Source organism: Myotis daubentonii, chromosome 1 (genome assembly GCF_963259705.1).
Source record: "Myotis daubentonii chromosome 1, mMyoDau2.1, whole genome shotgun sequence".
Classification (NCBI taxonomy): Eukaryota; Metazoa; Chordata; class Mammalia; order Chiroptera; family Vespertilionidae; genus Myotis; species Myotis daubentonii.
The window spans coordinates 37,365,549-37,382,245 of NC_081840.1; the positions used below are offsets into that span (position 1 = coordinate 37,365,549).

Sequence of the window (16,697 nt, forward strand, 5' to 3'; positions counted from 1 at the left end):
TACTTATTCCAGCCTTAGCTGGTTTCGCTCAGTGGCTAGAGCATTGGCCTGCGGACTGAAGGGTCCTGGGTTCGATTCCAGTCAGGGACACGCACCTCGGTTGCAGGCTCAATCCCCATCCCTGGTTAGGCCAGAGTCTGGTGTGTGCAGGAGTCAACTGATTGATGTGTCTCACATGAATGTTTTTCTCTCTGTCTCTCTTTCTCCTTTCCTCTCTCTCTAAAAAATCAATGGAAAATATCCTCGGATGAGGATTAACAAAAAAATATAAAAATAGGCCTTCAAGTACAAAGCCTATTAAATGCTGTTATATGGTTAGAGTAGGTTTGTGAAATCTGCATATGACGTAAGATATGGCCTCAATTGTATTCATCATGCAGATGCTGCTGAAGTGCATTTGCATATTACTAATCACCTTTTTAGGCATGTACTGTTAATAATATACCTTTTCAATTAAAAACTATTTGAAATTAGATCTATTGAAAAGTTGCACAATCATGTTATTAATTAATTTATTGTTTTGTGGAAATGTTATTTATGTTATTAATTTACTATTAACTTGCAATGTTGAAGTCAGTTGGTGAAACTCTTAATGGTTCCGTAAGTGACTCCTCTGAATTTATTCTCTAGACGGACCTAATCTGCAGTAATCCATTTACTCCCGTGGAGAGGAGACGTCGAGAGCATGCCAGGCACATTTCCTTTGGTGGTAACCTGATTACCTTTTCACCTCTAAGGGCCCTCAGTGGAGAACAACCAGAAGAACTTTGAATGTAAAAATAATTCCAAACATTTTTCTTGTCATTATCAATACTGTGGGGTATATTCTTAGAATACCAAAAGATTGAAGACTGTACTTTTGTTTGCTTCTATTCAACCGATTTATATGGTGTCGTGTAATATTTTAATATTCAGTGTTCATTCAAGTGTTTTTTAGATATGATACTATTTCTCAAGGGAAGTGGGGATATTTTGTACAACAGCCATGCAGAATAAAAGCTATATCACTGCCTTGCCTCTCTTCTTTAAGATGTATAAGTTTAAAGCCAAGAACACTTACTCAGAGCTTATGACTACTCGCTTAATCAAAATATAATACTAAACTTTGACAGAAATATTTGTATCTTTTCATACTTTATTTTTAGTTTGAACTTTAAATTTGTCAGTGTTGAACAGCTTTGCATATTGATTTTCCAGGGCATACTGAGTTTGTTTGGATGAGCTTTCTGGCTCAGCTGATGTCAGTTTACATGTTATAGTTTCAAATGGTTAACTAGGCGCCCATTAAATTCCTGCCTTTCCTATTTTCCCCTTGACATGAATGACAGGCTTTGAAGGAAATACCTTATTCCTTTGAAGAAAATTACGTCAATCACTTAATGTGTTTGAAATGTTTTCTCTTGTATAAAAATCTTAGCTATAGATTTGTAGAAGGCAGGGCTGTCAGAATAACAGAGCACCAAGAAGATTCAGAGTAGCTAACGCTTGTACCAGACCCGGGCCCAGTCATTTCTGCCTTCCAGTGAGTTGAACAATAAGCAAGAACTTTATGGATAACCCCCCATAAGATTAGGGGTTTTCAAACAAGAAAACACATGTTGTTTTATTGTCAGAGGAAGGGGTATTAGGCTTGTGGGAAAGACAGTATTTATTAAATCCCTGCGAGCAGTTGGGAGGCTGTGTAGGGTGCTGACTTAGAAGAATGTTCTCTAAATGCCTAAAGTTTTGCCAAAAGATGAAAATAGCTTTTATTCATTAACAGCCTGTAATTGAACAATTCAAGCAAGACAGGCAGAACCAAGTAGCATATATAAAAGTTAGGGCTTTCCAAGGGCTCAGGCATGAATATGTAAAAGGTGTTGGTGCAAAGTAACCAAAGTCGTAGAATCTATGGTGGTAAGTTTAGTAAGGTGTACTAGTGAATCATTTAGAAAGCTTTTGCTGCTATGTAATAGTAAAATGAACTCAAACTGGCTTAGCAATAAGGAATGTATTTCATAAGTTGTCAGGGTGATTCTAGGCACTTTATAATTAACAGTTCAATGTTGGCATCAAGAACCAACATTCTGTTGTCTTTGGCACGTGTCTGAGGCTGGGTCCTTTGGGATCATAATGTAGCTGCTAGTGGTAATCAGAGCTATGTCCTTCCCTGTGATCTAGTCAGGCCAGCTAATGCCACATGTCTGTCTGCAGTAAGACGGAGTGAGTGGGGGATTGACTTAAACTAATGATTCCCTACTGAATCTGGGATCATACCTGAATAAAACCACAATTATCAGGACATCGGGAATGGATTTTTGTGTTGGCAGCCTTCAGTGTCCCTTACAACTAGATAGTGTTCTTGGGCTATTGGACTCCAGAATTATGAGGTATTAGGAAAATCCTTAAAGACTAAGTGAAAGAAAACTGCTTGGGTAGAACAAGACCCTTTCCAAAATCAAAAGGGAATTTTCATTTATTGAGGACCTACTATATAATGGCCCCTCTGCTACATATTTCTTTTACCATTGAGCCCATTATTCATTATCAAGAATAGACTGCCCCAAATAAATGACATATAAACCATTAACTCTTAGAATATTTATTAAGTGAATGATTTATAAGAAGGACGTTGTTGAATAAAGGCAAAATTTTTCACTTACAGTGAGCATGAAACTTTTAAATGGGTAAGGTTTACATTCATTTTTATTTCTTAAAAGAATATCTGCCCCTTTAAGATTATATCATAGTGTGTGTAACACTAGTGAGACTGACGTCACCACTAACTGCCAATGCGTTGATTTCCCTGAGATTTTTCATCCGGTGATTGTACTGCAGCAAGTGAGCATCATTGACTGCAACCTTGAAGTGGTCGGATTCAACCAGTACTTGGATCTGAAATGGCACGTACACAAAACTGTTAGAAATGCCCGTTGATTTCAAAACCAGTCTGTCCTGAGCTCAGGGTGTCCACATTCATCTTTTGTGGAACAGATTAAAATCCTGAAAAAGTAACTTTACAGCAAAAATAAACTCCAGACTAGTCAAAGATTTACACAAAATAAAAAGGACAAAATTTTTAGAAGCTATATAGTTGAAGCCACACAGGAATAAATACTGTCTACATAATGATGTAGTTACATAAAATAATGTGTCTACATAAAAAGTTTTCATATGGCCTACAGCATCTAAAAGTAAAAATAAACACTAAAGTAGGGATCCCCTGATAGAGCAGCAAATGCTATGAAGTTGGATAATAACCACTTTGGGCAAGAAGAGGGAAAACATAGTCTTCCAATAGTGGGTGTGTTTAATCCTTTTTGAAGTAGCACTTTGGCAATATCTGAGTTTTAGACATGTATATTTTAATAAAATTATTCTTCTAGAAAGCAAAGAAGAATAAGCAAAGTCAGTAACGGTGTTTTAGTAAAATAAAACCTTCCCAGATTTTATTGGTAATATTGCCAAAGTTTCATCAATAGAGTACTTCTTGAATTATTACATATCTAAACAATGAAACATATCTAAACAATGTTCTGATCCTGAAAGATGTCCATTAAATGTAGAATATGGTCCCTATTTGTCTCTGCCCTTAAGAAGCTTATAGTCTAGCTGTGTTATTGCCCACTCTACAGTCAATCCAACTAGTACTGTGAACCTACTAAATATTTGGTGAAGCAGTGCTTAAAAATCAAAAGTGCTGTATGTCATAGAAAATACTGGAAAGATATTCACTAAGTTGCAACCTTCAGTATATAAAGGATAGAGAACTTTTTCAGTTAATTAAAAAATCTATACATTTTTCTTTTCAGAAGCATGTATTAATTTTAGAATTAAAAATTTTTGACTGTTGTACACCTGAAACTAATATAATATTAAATGTCACCTAATTTCTTTTTAAATTAATTTTTAATTTAAAAAATTTTTAGTTTTGGTTTCTATGTCACTATGTTTTTTAAGGGACTAAGTCTCAGTCTCTCGGAGACTTTCTGCCTTTTTTATTAAAGATGCTATTTTTCTCGTTTCCAGAAAAGCTTAAATTCAGAGGTGGTAACAGTATGGAGCTGGGAACCCTTTCCAAAATCCTAGTCCTGTTCCAGCCTACTGGTGATCATGGGCGCCTGGGATGGGGAGGAGCTGGTTAGGTGTCTCAGGATAGCTCCCCAAAATTCATTTCAAGTGCATCTTGATTTTAGAGCGATTTCCCCATGAGCAATATGAATTATCAATACATAACAATAGCAATAACTTACTTTGAATGGTTTACCACATTCAAATGGGAAAATCATCTGCCTTTCTTCCGGTCCCCAGTTATTATTCAGGTTTGAGTTGCAAACAATGACTCTCCTGTTGTTCTCATTGAAGCGTGGGTTAAAGTGGAAGGCCACATCATTCCCTCTCTTGAAATCTAAAACAAGTCTGTTCAAACCAAAGGCCAGAGTTAGTAAAATGATTCAAGTTGTGTATTTGCATCAAGTGAAGAACACGCGATTTTTCTAAAGAGCAAAACGTTTTATAAAATACAGGAACATTTTCTTAACAAAAAACAAACCAGAGAATGTGCTCAAGCTGTATACTAGGCCAAATATTAGTAAAATACTAAAAGTAAACAGAACAGTACGTGTTGGATTGTTTTGCCTCACTGTCTTTGGTCCTATCATTCTCTTCATTTGTAATTCCCTGCTTACCCTTCTACTCATGAAAACCCTTCAAGGTTTCCTTACAGAGGTTTGCAGCCACTGTAAGGGCAGGTTATGCTTTCCATTGCAGACGATATGGTTACCTTCTTCCTGCCCTGCCAGGTTGATTTTAATACCTATTGACGGCAAGCAAGTCACATAAATAAAAGATCAACTTCCTGGCTTCCTCCTAGTTAACCAAAAACCTAGTCCTAAAACGGAAGGAATGAGATTATGCAGTTAATGTCCTGTTGCTAATTTGTAAAATCATGACAATGTGTTGAACTTTCCAAGATATGAAGTGGAATTGATGCAAGTGCTGGCTTAACTTTTTGACCCCGTTCCTTCTCCTTGGTTGTTAACACAAACACAAGTCCCCTGACTGTTAAAGTACTAACCCTACCCCCCAATTTCTCAAAGTGTGCTCCACAGACCACTAACAGAATCTGCTGGTACTCTTGTTTTAAAGCAGAATCTGCACTCCTGACCCACTAATGATAATTCCCTGGGTACTTGGATTCACCCTGTAACAGACCCGACCACAGATGTATTTATTCACAGGGAAAGGACCAAAAGAGTCAAATGGCAATAGAAATTGTATTTGACTAAATATCTAATGGCTAAAGATATGGTCATCTCTACCACCTTAAGCATTCTCTTCTAATTCCTTACATAGAATGTGCAGGACCAAGCAACAATTATTTCAGTTTCCTATCACCTTGGCCATTTCAACCAAAATGAGTTTTGATCTACCACAGTCTCAGTCTACATCTCTGGTGTAATTGGAGTTTAAGTTTCCAGTACAATAACCCTAAATAAAGACAAATATACCAGTGTGGTTCTGTGCAGTAGGGGTTGGGAGAGGGGAGCAGAACTTAACAAATTGTGCCCTAGATGGTTTGGCTCAGTGGATAGAGCATCAGCCTTGCAGACTGAAGGGTCCCAGGTTCGATTCCAGTCAAGGGCACATGCCTGGGTTGCAGGCTCCATCCCCCCACTCCCCCAGTAGGGGGAGTGCAGGAGGCAGCAGATCAATGATTCCCTCTTATCACTGATGTTTCTATCTCTCCCTCTCACTTCTGCTCTGAAATCAATAAATATATATTTCTTAAAAATTAACAAATTGTGAGTGCTGTATGCACAGAATACGGTGTACTTATTGGGAGGAAAGATGGCTAAGGACATAGGCAGAAGATATATATGTTTTGTAATTTGCTGTGAGGTAAGCTTTAGAGTAGAATCCAGAGGAGGCTAGCTAGAGGTTGGAGTGAATGGGCTATTTGAATGTAAAATGAACAGAGCAGAAGCCAGTCCATCTCCTGGTAACAGAGGAGGTGGTTACTGTAGATTCACCAGGAGCAAGGTGACAGATGCTCATAGAGGCTGTCTGTGGATCCTCGAATAAACCTGTGTACACAGCTTGAGTTAGTATCTTTTGTATACTACTTATAAGACCCAGAGACACATTAATTAATGCCTGCAGGAGCTTTAGTTGTACCACTAACCTCAGCGACAGGCAGACTGGAGGGCTTCAGGATAAATATCCTTAGCCTGTTTGTATTATATGTAAGCATAACCAGTGGTAATAACCAGAGCCAGGCGTCCCAGGGCAGCCCCAAGTCAGCATGGATTTCTCTAAAGCAGCTTAAAGTCTTACCCCTCATAGCTCACCTCAATCAAACCAGTTCCAATGGCAAAGGTTGACTTATTTGGATGAAGTCTTTAACTTGAACAATTTTTTCAAACCTTTCAAGTAAATAGTGACTACTCAGAAGACTGGGCTTCCCCACCCTGCCCCTTGTCATCTGTAGACCAGGCCAACACCATGGGAATCTGTGACCCTGCAGTTGCACCCACTGTGAAGACGGGCATGGCAGCCAAGCTCGAGAGCTGAGACAGCACGGTGACCTGCAAGTCTTGCATGAGCATGAGGACGCAGTGGGACACTATTCAAGCTCTCGGATCAACTCACCACAATGTCAAGTGGGACCTCTTGCTTTGGCATCCTAATTTTTTATGGTTATCTAAAGTGCATGCTTGGCTTTTCAGACACAGTATGGTTCAGAGTGAAGGGATGGCCAAACATGACATTACAAAGACTCTACTGGCCTTTAATGCTAAAGCTTTCCCTGCCAGGAAGAACCCTGCTCTTCCTCTTTCTCCTCACAACGTAGAACTCAGTTCTATTCAGGCTCTGAGAGAAAACCAAGATTTGGTGAGGGAAACCTTGTCCCCTTGGTGGGAACACGTATTGATTTATGGGATAATCCCATACTATGGAAGAGCCAAGACTCTAAATGTGTAGTTTTAAAAAGTCTGTTAAATTTCCATATAGATCAGTCTTTACTCAAAAACCAATCAACAAATGTGTTAGACATTTAAAGTTTGCTCTTACTTGTTTGCATCGGGTTTTATTGTACCCATAATTGTTATCAGCATGCGAGGCATGACTCCTCCAGGGAAAGCCATTTCATGAGGCACAGTCTGGGGATGAAAAACATGTGTATTAATACAGAGTCATGTTTTCTTGGGGAAAGAAAGAAAAAGATGTTGCTAATATTCAAATACTATTAATACGTGTGACTAACACAACCTTAAGTTAAGCCATCTGTCCAGACTCGGGCCACCGTGCCCGGGGCCTGAAGAGATAAATCCCCTGACTGCACAATATGTTTTACTCACAGCATCGGCAGAGTACTTAGTGTGTGGCAGATACTCCATATTTGTGGAATAAACATCTTCTAGTTAATACATTTCCTAGTCCATTCTGCAAATATTTATGTTCAAGGTACTGTAAATATTCCCAACGCCCCATCATTGGCCTCTTCTTTTTCCCCTTTACAATTCCCCCCAACCCCAGGTCCAACTATCATCCAAGTCTTTTATCTCTAGCCCTGATCAGTACTAGTCCCATACTCCCTCCTGGTGCTGCAGATTCAACAGGTATGAACTGGAACCGTCTCTCCTGCCTTCTTCCCCACCAGTCCCCTTCCTGGTGCCCTAGCTGTCCGGTCTTGAAAAGCCAGTCCTGTCTAACTCCCAAGACTTAACCAGCAGATCCTGAGGTTCTTCCTCTGTAGTCTCTCTCCCACCTGCCTCTTCCTTTGTATAGACTCCTTGTGCCCCTGTATCTGCAGTGGACTAACCATCTGGGTCTAGACCCTGCCCAATGCCACCCACACCCCCAACGCTTTCTCTGCACTTTCCTCTAAGCTGACCTAAAAGCAGATCAGATGCCACCTGTGCCACCTTTCACCTACTCATGAGAGGGTCTGCCCCCAGGCTGTTACTGAACTCTTTCCTCATATCTGCTTACTTCCCAGCTGGACTGTAACTCTAGAAGGGAAGGATCTGTGTCTGAGATGTGTTTAAAGCCCTACAGAATTAAGGTTTTGTGCGTAGAATTTCTTTACTAAAATGCGTTTTAATATCAACGAAAATTCAATCCTTAGATCACAAAATTATCTTTAGAAGGTCTTTCAAAACTAGATTACCTTGGTTCCCCTCCTCCCCCATGTTCTCTCTATGGTCCTGGGCAAGCTAATATAATGCTATTGTCCCATTTCTTCATGTGGAAAGTGGGGATAATAACAGTATCTTATCGGGTGGTTATGGGTTCAGATGAGATCATCATGTAGAAGCACACTGCTGGACATGCTGTTTACGTAGTGTTATTAATACTAATAATGAAAACTTTCCCCCATTACTATGCTCTTAACTTGATTTTTATTAAAGCTGCTTTACAGATGCCTTCAAAAGACGCATTAGCGTCTCTTTATGCCAACACTGCTCATACTAAACTCAATACAAATAACGATTTTTTTCTATTGGACCAGCATACACTGTGGCTGGTCCTAGAATATGGCCCTAAGCAGTGAGAGTAAAGCTTCGTGTCTCCCTGCAGCGCTATGCAGGTGTGGTGCCCAGAACTAGCTCCGAGCCAGAGCACTGCAAAGTGATGGCACCACAGCCCAGGCGATTGCTGTGTTCTTCATTAGCTTTGCCCTGGTCACAATCAAGTACATGAAATGACTGACTCCATCTTACCAGTGGTCCAGCAGGGACACCAGCGGGGCCCGCACCAGGGTAGGCCGTAGGCCCACTTGGTTGTCCAGGGCCGGGCACTGGGGCATTAGGTCCGGGATAAGCAGGTGCTGTAGGGCAAGGGTAGGCGCCAGGAGGTGCCTGTCCGGGGTAAGCGCCAGGAGGTGCCTGTCCGGGGTAAGCGCCAGGAGGTGCCTGTCCGGGGTAGGCGGCAGGCGGTGCCTGTCCGGGGTAGGCGGCAGGGGGTGCCTGTCCGGGGTAGGTCCCAGGATAGGCAGCCCCCGGGTAGCCTCCTGCCCCAGCAGGCGGGTTTCCCCATGGACCGGGCCATCCTTGAGGGTTGGGGTTCCCAGACCCACATATGGCATCATTAAGCTGGAAAAAAAAAGATACAATTCCTGGATGAAAAACATTCACAAAAACAGAATTTTCAGGAAAACAGGAATAAGAGATCTAAAGTGGGGGGACATAGGAAGATATGCAACTCATATCCATAAAAATGTTTCCACCTATTAAATAGTTTTGAGTTCCAAAGGCTCAAATTAGACTTTGGGATTATGTGCACTTTATCAGTACACGTCGCCCATCGTCTATATTGGGCAGGGTTGCATTTTTGTAATTTGCTAAAATAGAGCTATCCATCCTCAATGTAAACGCATGTATTTTCTAACTGACATGAGAAAAATAATCACAAAAATCAGGATACTCAGACTGTACCACACTTCCCATTGTCAGCTGTTTCTCAGCGCCTGGCCCACAGAATCCACCCACTTCGGCCCCAGACCTTTCGGTAAAGGGGCTGCTCTTAGTGATCCCAGGCCTCTCTCTAGCTGGCTTTCTTCCCAGATCTATTACTGGAAAAACACGACTCCGGCCAAGAAGCCCACATTGGACAGGGGAGGCCAGAGGAAGGCACAAAGCGTTAGAAGGGAAAGTCTGGTGCTGAAAACAAAACTCTCCACCTCCATGGGATTAGGAAGTAAGACAGCAGACATAAAACACTTACCGAAAAACCGTCTGCCATTTTCCTGAGAGGACAAAAAAAGAGGAAGAAGATAGGTTATGATTTGACCTGAAAAGATTTCATGAGTTACCATTTAAATTTAAGATCACAAATAGTTTGTTGTGCAGTTCTACTCAATTTACAGGCATTCTTCTAGCACAAGACAATCTATTTCCAAAATCCCTCTAAATCAATAGCATGGAACCACAAAAATGTCTCATCCAAGGGTGGAGATGCACTCCAACTGGATACCAAATCCTCTTTAACCCGAGCTTTCAGCTCCAATCGCACTAGCTGTCCTTCCTGTGCTCCTACCCCACCACCTCTTACAAAGGTCTGCATGTTAATATCAACCTCCCCCACCGGTGCTAGTTCTCACGGACAGCCCCTTGCCCTCTTTAGGGTTTTGGGAGGAAAGCAGTTGGTTGATTCTTAGGATCTGAAAGACATGCCCCTCAGATGGAGTTCTGCAGATTACTTATTCCTTCGTTTGCACACATTTGTGCCTGCTCTGCACGGGCACGGTGAAGGCTCCTGTCTGGGTGTGGAGATGAATAGGCCAAGGCCTGAGTGGTCAAAGGCTCCACAGGCCGGAGGGATCACGAACGAGCATGCCATGAGCCAGGCTGTGAGCTGCAGGAAGTCACAACCAGAACAGTTGCTTCTAAGAGGGGAGGTGTTGTTTGAGCTAAGCCTCGATGTGGAGCAATGAAGACAGGCAGGCACAAATGCTTGCTGTTTTGAAAAAGTACGTGTTGTTCCAAGTGAAATATTTGGCATTATAACAGACTAAAGTTAAAAAAAAAAAAAAAAAAAAAGGTTGGGCAATGTGGAGGAAAATATTTTGGGTTTGCCTTGCCCAAAGCTGCCTCAAGGGGATGGCCTTGCTTGACACACCATTCTTGCTTTCTCCTGCTCCTCCCTGTAACTGCCAGGGTGTTTGATACCTGCTCCCACTGCAGACACTCCAGCACTGAGGGGAGGAGGGCGGCTTCTGAATCCTGAGGCCTGGGTGTGAGTTTTCTCGACTCAGGATCACCTATGCTATAGTCAAAATTGCCCGGACCTTAAACAGTCAGCATCTCTGTTTTCCTTGAGTTGCTCACTCATGATATTTACTCAATTATTTTCTTTTTTTAAAATATATTTTTTAATTGAATTCAGAGAGGAAGAGAGAGGGAGAGATAGAAACATCACTGATGAGAGAGAATCATTGACTGGCTGCCTCCTGCACACCCCACACCGGGGATCGAGTCTGCCACCCAAGCATGTGCTCTGACTTCCTGGTTCATAGGTCGACGCTCAGCCACTAAGCCACGCCAGCCGGGCTCAATCATTTTTTAAAATGACAAGGGATCCAACAAACGGTAGCTATTTGATAGGCCCTAAAAATGTAAAATATTAGATTTTTTGGGTAAAAACTCAGACAGAGCTCCTCCAGGACTCCATGTGTGCTTCATCTATACACACGATATTTATTTCTTGCAGTCTCCCTTATAACCTGGGCATTCTCAAATGTATTTGGAAGTAGGTTATCACCGTGTCCACCTTCCAAGCTGGGAAACTGCTGACTCTCCATGCACTGTGTTTCCTATAGTAATTGACCTTTGGAAGCAAAAGGCGGGTGCTCTTCTGCCTGCGCTTCCTTCCCCAAAAGGCTGCCACTGCCTAGGAAACCGCTGCTACCACTGGGGGAGCTCGAGAGAGGAGTTGTTACAGAAAAAGGAGAGAAAGGACATTACTTACTAGTAAGTCAAGAAACTAAAGCCTCTGCTAGTGTCATTTTGGATACCAGTAGAAAACAGTCTTGAACGTCATGGTGGACAGAGAGCTTAGATCCTTTTATTGCATAAACTTCCACTCCTGGGCAGCATACCAAAGACCCAGAGATAACTTTATAAGTGTCTTCACTTCTTTTAAATATCCCCCTTGTGTAGGGCTAATGCCTAACCTCGGCACCACTGACATTTCAGGTCGGATGCTTTTTGTTCTTGTTGTTCGGGGAGGAGGGGGGGTGTGCCTGTACATTGTAGGATGTTTAGCAGCATCCCTGGCTTTAATGCACAGTCAGTAGCACCCCCACCACCACCACCACCAATTGTGACAACAAAAAATGTCCTCAGACATTGCCAAATATCACTGGGGGAAGCGGGGAAAAGGCAAAATCTGTCTGGTTGAGAACTACTGGTCTAGACTGATTCGCATGTGGTTCCCTACATATATGTACACACAGAGGTCAATAAGAAACAAGGGTAGTTTCAATGATGAAAACCAGCCAAATCTGCGCCATTGGCCTGATAAAGTGGCTTATTATCATAACTCCAATCAAACTAAGATGTGTTTAAAGGCAACCAGAAATTCACATGAAAATGGCATTTCCAAGATTCTTTATAAAGTCTCTGCTCAAGCACATTCAGTTCATTTTCCAGCATGACCAAAACAAACAAAGCCGACTTCCCTTCACTTCCACTGTGTTTCACATACGCCTGGGATGGCAGCTTGGATTGTGTTGTGACACATTAGGCGAGCCCATCAGAATTAATTGCAGCCTGCGTTTGTGTGGCGCTTTGCAGTTTACAAAGCACTTTCACATGCCTTACCTATTTTGAGTCTGATAATAATCTTATGAAATTGACAGGGAAAAGTAAATATTCACACGTTTAGAGGTGAGGTAACTGAGGCTCGGAGAGCTGACATGGTGGCCCAAAGTCATTCTGTCATTAGCTGCCCAAGGACCAGGGTCCAAGCAACCTGACCCCTAATTCAGGCTCATTTTACACTAATATTAAACCTCACACTTTGAAATTTGAAAGTGTTAATTACTTCATTTAGAAATGACGTAGCTTCTTCATTCAGAGCTACATAACATGCTGAAGTTGTAAACAAATTTAAAAAGGGCTCATGCTTTTGATCATGGGTGACTCAGTGTGCAATGATATTGAACACAAGAATGCCGTTGTGCACAGTCACTGGGCTGATTATAAGCACATTTAAACCAGCAACGTGTACTTTTCCAAAAACTGGGTGTGTGCTATTTTGATTTTGTCAACTCATAACCATCAGATCTCTTTTTTTGAAAAGGGTTATAACCAAGGATCCTTTTTTGTTGTTAATCCTCACCTGAGGATATTTTTTCCATTCATTTTGAGAGAGAGAGAGAGAGAGAGAGAGAGAGAGAGAGAGAGAGAGAGAGAGAAAGGGAAGAGGAGAGAGGCACATTAACTGGTTGCCTCCTGCACCAACGGGCCCGGGATCCAGCCTGCAACTGAAGTGTGTGCTCTTCACTGGAATTGAACCTGCTACCATTCAGTTTGTGGGCCAATGCTCTATCCACTGAGCCAAATCGGCCAGGGCAACCAAAGTTCTTTTGAAATCAAGGTCAGCAACCTTAGAACTTAAAACAGATAGATAAATAAATAAATACAACAATAAAAAAACATCTATTTAGATAAATACCTTCCTTACTTGCCTGGAAAATTTATTTCTTTTTCTTAGATGAGTAGTTTTTATCGAGAGAGACAATCAAATGTAAGAAAACTCTCCCCATGCAACTGAATCTATAATGTGTGAACTCCATTCTGGCATTTCCAGAATCAGAGAATTTTGAAGAGTCAGAAAAGAAAGACTCCATTAAAGACAAACAAAAACGGACGGGAAGTAATGCTGGAGTCTTCACTTTTGGAAAATCCTGCAGGAAGTGCTTCAGTTTGGTTTGGAATAAGGAATTTAAACATGAGTCCGAAGGCTGACCGTCTGTTAATTGTAGCTTTTCTCTTTAATAAACAGCAGTGCCCGCACTACTATGTTATTCTAGGCTCACCTAGCAATTAATCCAGTTGCTGGGGCTCCCAGGAGCTCTTCTCAAAGTTCTGCTCACAGAGGGCCCTGACTTTTACACAAGCCGTAAGGGAAGTCGATTGTGAGTGTATTTCCTCAGAACCCCAAGGCACTTCTCTCCACAGAACACAGGCGGGGCGTCTACTTCCTGTCCTCGCTCAAAGGCCGGGCAGGACTGGAGGAAAGTCCACTTTCCAAAAGCCAAAGTTGGTGAGAATGAGTTGGAATACAGGAAACGGGTCCTTCACTAGGATTTCTTTCTCATCATACTTCCTCAGCATCAAGGAAGGTAAAGTTACTTTATGCCTCTCAGTTACTGATTTTCCCCCCATGGAAAAGCTGATCATCAGTCAAGATAGAACACATGATACTTAGTCAGCAGCAAATTGTAAGCCTGCAGCAAGCGCTATCTGGCAGGCTACCCACTCAGGATTTAATGAGCAGAACCAGTTCAGGCAGGAGACACAATGTTACCTAGCTGCCCCCGGCAGGAGCCTGTGTTCCAAAGGAGAGGCTATCTTCTAGATCAGTTACCATGGTCTCAGAACATCCAAGGACAGTCATCAAATGTGCCGATTCTAAATGTAACCCCCCAACATAATGAGGTTAGGAAGCAGCTCCAATCTCCCAAAGATGAAGCATGAGGCACAACCATCAAAGAAAGGAGAAAGCCGAAGGATTCAAAGTCAATGTCTTTTCCACAATGACCATTGTGGGAAAATACATTTTTATTATTAAATTTAACTTTCATGGAAACAGAATTCCCTAGTATGAAAGATGAATGTTATGAACTTGAGACAAGTGAGTCAGAATTTTGGAAGTTGGTGAAATTTTTTTTTCTCGTGTTCTGTGCCCAAGTTGTCAATTTTTATTGCTATCATTTAATTATTGTTGTTACTACTATTGTCAGAATTAACTGAGCCTGCCTTCTATTTCTTTCCCAGAATACTAGAAACAGACTGGGTCACGGAAGACCAACTGTCCCCATTGTCCAGCAACCCAACTCCCAGGAGTCACTTTACAAATATTCCACAGTATCTGGAACAGGAATCACTAGCTTTAAGGGCTAGCCTGCAACCTGCCACAGCCTCAACCTGTGTGTCCCCGATCCCCTGGTATTGAGCTCCTCATCCTCAGAGTTGATGCATTTTAGTGTTTTTATTTGCATAACTGATCATTCAGAATAAATCCTCAAACGTGTTTTTAACACACACACGCAACTTCAACTAGAGCTCTGCACACTCAGACCAACATTTTGCCACACCCTACACATCCTCAAGCACAGATCTGCGATCGTTAATGCTCAAATGAGGGATTTGCAAAAGCTTAGTGTTTTCGGTCTTTGCCCAGCCGGTCACCTGCCCCTGCCGGCCGTGGGGCAGCACCTTTTCCTGTGGGATCAGCATCCAGAGGGCAGCTGTCCCCCTGACGCTGCTGGGCTTGGTAGACAGCTCACAGCAAGATCAAGTGCTGGGGCAGCCAAGTGGTGGGTGCCTGGTGCAGCCCTAGAGACCCCGGGCACTACGTCCGCGTCTGGGCCGGGGGACCTAGTTCCTAAGGCCGAGCTTGGGCGCGCCCTCCCAGCACGGATTCCGAGGTGGTCCCGCGGCGCCAGGGCGGGACGGCGGCTCAGCCTCCCAGTGGCAGCAGAGGGTGCCCTGCGCCGACGCCCGGCGTCCGGACACACCCGTCCCCACCACACCCAGGAGGTGCCTGTGAGTGTGTCTCCCCGAGACGCTGCTAACTCCGCCGGAGTCCGCTTCTCCGGGGGTAAAAGACGAGGACCCGCGCCCAGGCGGCGCCCACCGCTCCGCTCCGGGCTCTCCAGCCGTCCCCGCCTGCAGCCCGCCGCCCAGAGCCCCGGGAAGCCAAGCCCCGCCCCAGGCACCCCCCTGTCCCCCGAGCCCTGCAAAGGGGGCAGCGCACCGAGCAGTGCCCGGTGCCCTCGCCCCTGCCCGAACCGAGCCGCCAGCAGGTCGGGTCCCCGTCTCCGGTCCCGGACGCCCAGGCCACTCACCCTGACACTCGCTCGCTTGCTTGCTCCGGGTGTGGCTCTTGGGGAGGTCGTGATGTCCTGGACGGGGCGGCAGCTCCGCGCCTCAAATACGCCCGGCCTGGCCCGCCTCTCCCAGGGCGGGGCCGCCACCCCTGCCCACCGGGCCTCTCCCTGCGGAACCGGCTGGGCGAGCCCCAGGCCCCGCCGGGTGCAAAGGACACCCTCCGGGCGCGGGAGACGGCGGGTGGGACCCTGAGGGGCGGCCCCCTCCCCAGCCCCCCCTCCCCCCGGGCCTGGAGGGTGGTCAGTTCACCAGCCTCACCTAAGACGTGAGGGGGTGGGGGACGGGGGTGTCGGGGGGGGGGGGGGCGGGCGGGAGGAAGAGTCTGCGAAGCACGTACTGCACCTGCTTGCTTGTTTTAATGGTGTTGACTTACTTTTTGATTGCTTGCTTGTTTTAATGGTGTTTGCTTATTTTTTGCCTGAATTGCAGGCAATCTCATCCCTTCTGCACTGAATTGACGTAACCCTTCTCTCAGAATCAAAGCCTTCCCAAGAAGTGCTCAGTCACTCGCGTCGGGGGAAGGGCCCTGTCCAGTTGTCTGAGATCCCAGGTGAGTTGCTCCCATGTTCGTTGCTTTCTGATGTGGACACATGCCCCTCACACTGAGAGCTCATTTGTTTTTGCTTTGCTCCCCACTGCATCTTCAGCGTCTACCCAGTGTTTGGTGTGCATCAGGTTCTCCGGAAATATTTGCTTCATGAATGAATGAATGAGATAATGAATCACTTCCTAGAAAATCTATCTTTTTTCAGAGAAGTTGGAGATGAAGGAGGGAACAGTTAAATACAAAATACCTTTAGTAAAGGGGGAATGGGGCACAGCTACTCCTCTAGGAAAGAATACTGATGCTTGGGAGAGAGATTACATGTAGTATTTGGTTTCATGTAAGTGGGTAATAGCTGACTGAAATGGTTAAGGATGTCCAAGATTAATTTTTTTTAAGTTCAGATAATTAACTTTATTATCTGAAATGAATTAAGAATTGAATGTAAGACCTGAGAATATAACATTCCTGGACGAGCCCTGGCGGGGTAGCTCAGTTGGTTGGAGCGTTGTGGCCATACACCAAGGTTGTGGGTTCAATCCCTGGTGGGG

At 43.8% G+C, this 16,697-nt stretch overlaps 2 protein-coding genes across 3 annotated transcripts in view; one reads left to right on the plus strand and one right to left on the minus strand.

Annotated features, from left to right (window-relative positions):
* Positions 1-5,765, plus strand: part of DLGAP5 (DLG associated protein 5) — a 46,439-nt gene extending 40,674 nt beyond the window's left edge. For both annotated transcript variants that reach the window (XM_059695314.1, XM_059695319.1), the window contains one exon: positions 631-5,765. In XM_059695314.1, the coding sequence (XP_059551297.1) occupies positions 631-771 (141 nt within the window). In that variant the 3' untranslated portion in view covers positions 772-5,765. The remainder of the gene's footprint in view (positions 1-630) is intronic.
* On the minus strand, positions 2,566-9,730 carry LGALS3 (galectin 3). The gene is made up of 5 exons (XM_059695373.1): positions 9,709-9,730; positions 8,706-9,077; positions 7,054-7,142; positions 4,233-4,398; positions 2,566-2,874 (listed from the first exon to the last, which is right to left on the minus strand). Exons 1-5 carry the CDS (start codon positions 9,724-9,726, stop codon positions 2,719-2,721), a joined length of 801 nt encoding a protein of 266 aa, XP_059551356.1. The 5' UTR covers positions 9,727-9,730; the 3' UTR covers positions 2,566-2,718.
* Between the last annotated feature and the right edge of the window lie 6,967 nt (positions 9,731-16,697).

What these genes read in the sequence shown, in the direction of transcription:
- LGALS3 (XM_059695373.1), bottom strand. An exon ending in GTGTCCCTGCTGGACCACTG is followed by an intron (nt 7,143 to 8,705) that starts GTAAGATGGAGT and finishes TTTCATCCCCAG; the next exon opens with ACTGTGCCTCATGAAATGGC. An exon ending in AATGTGGTAAACCATTCAAA is followed by an intron (nt 2,875 to 4,232) that starts GTAAGTTATTGC and finishes GTGCCATTTCAG; the next exon opens with ATCCAAGTACTGGTTGAATC.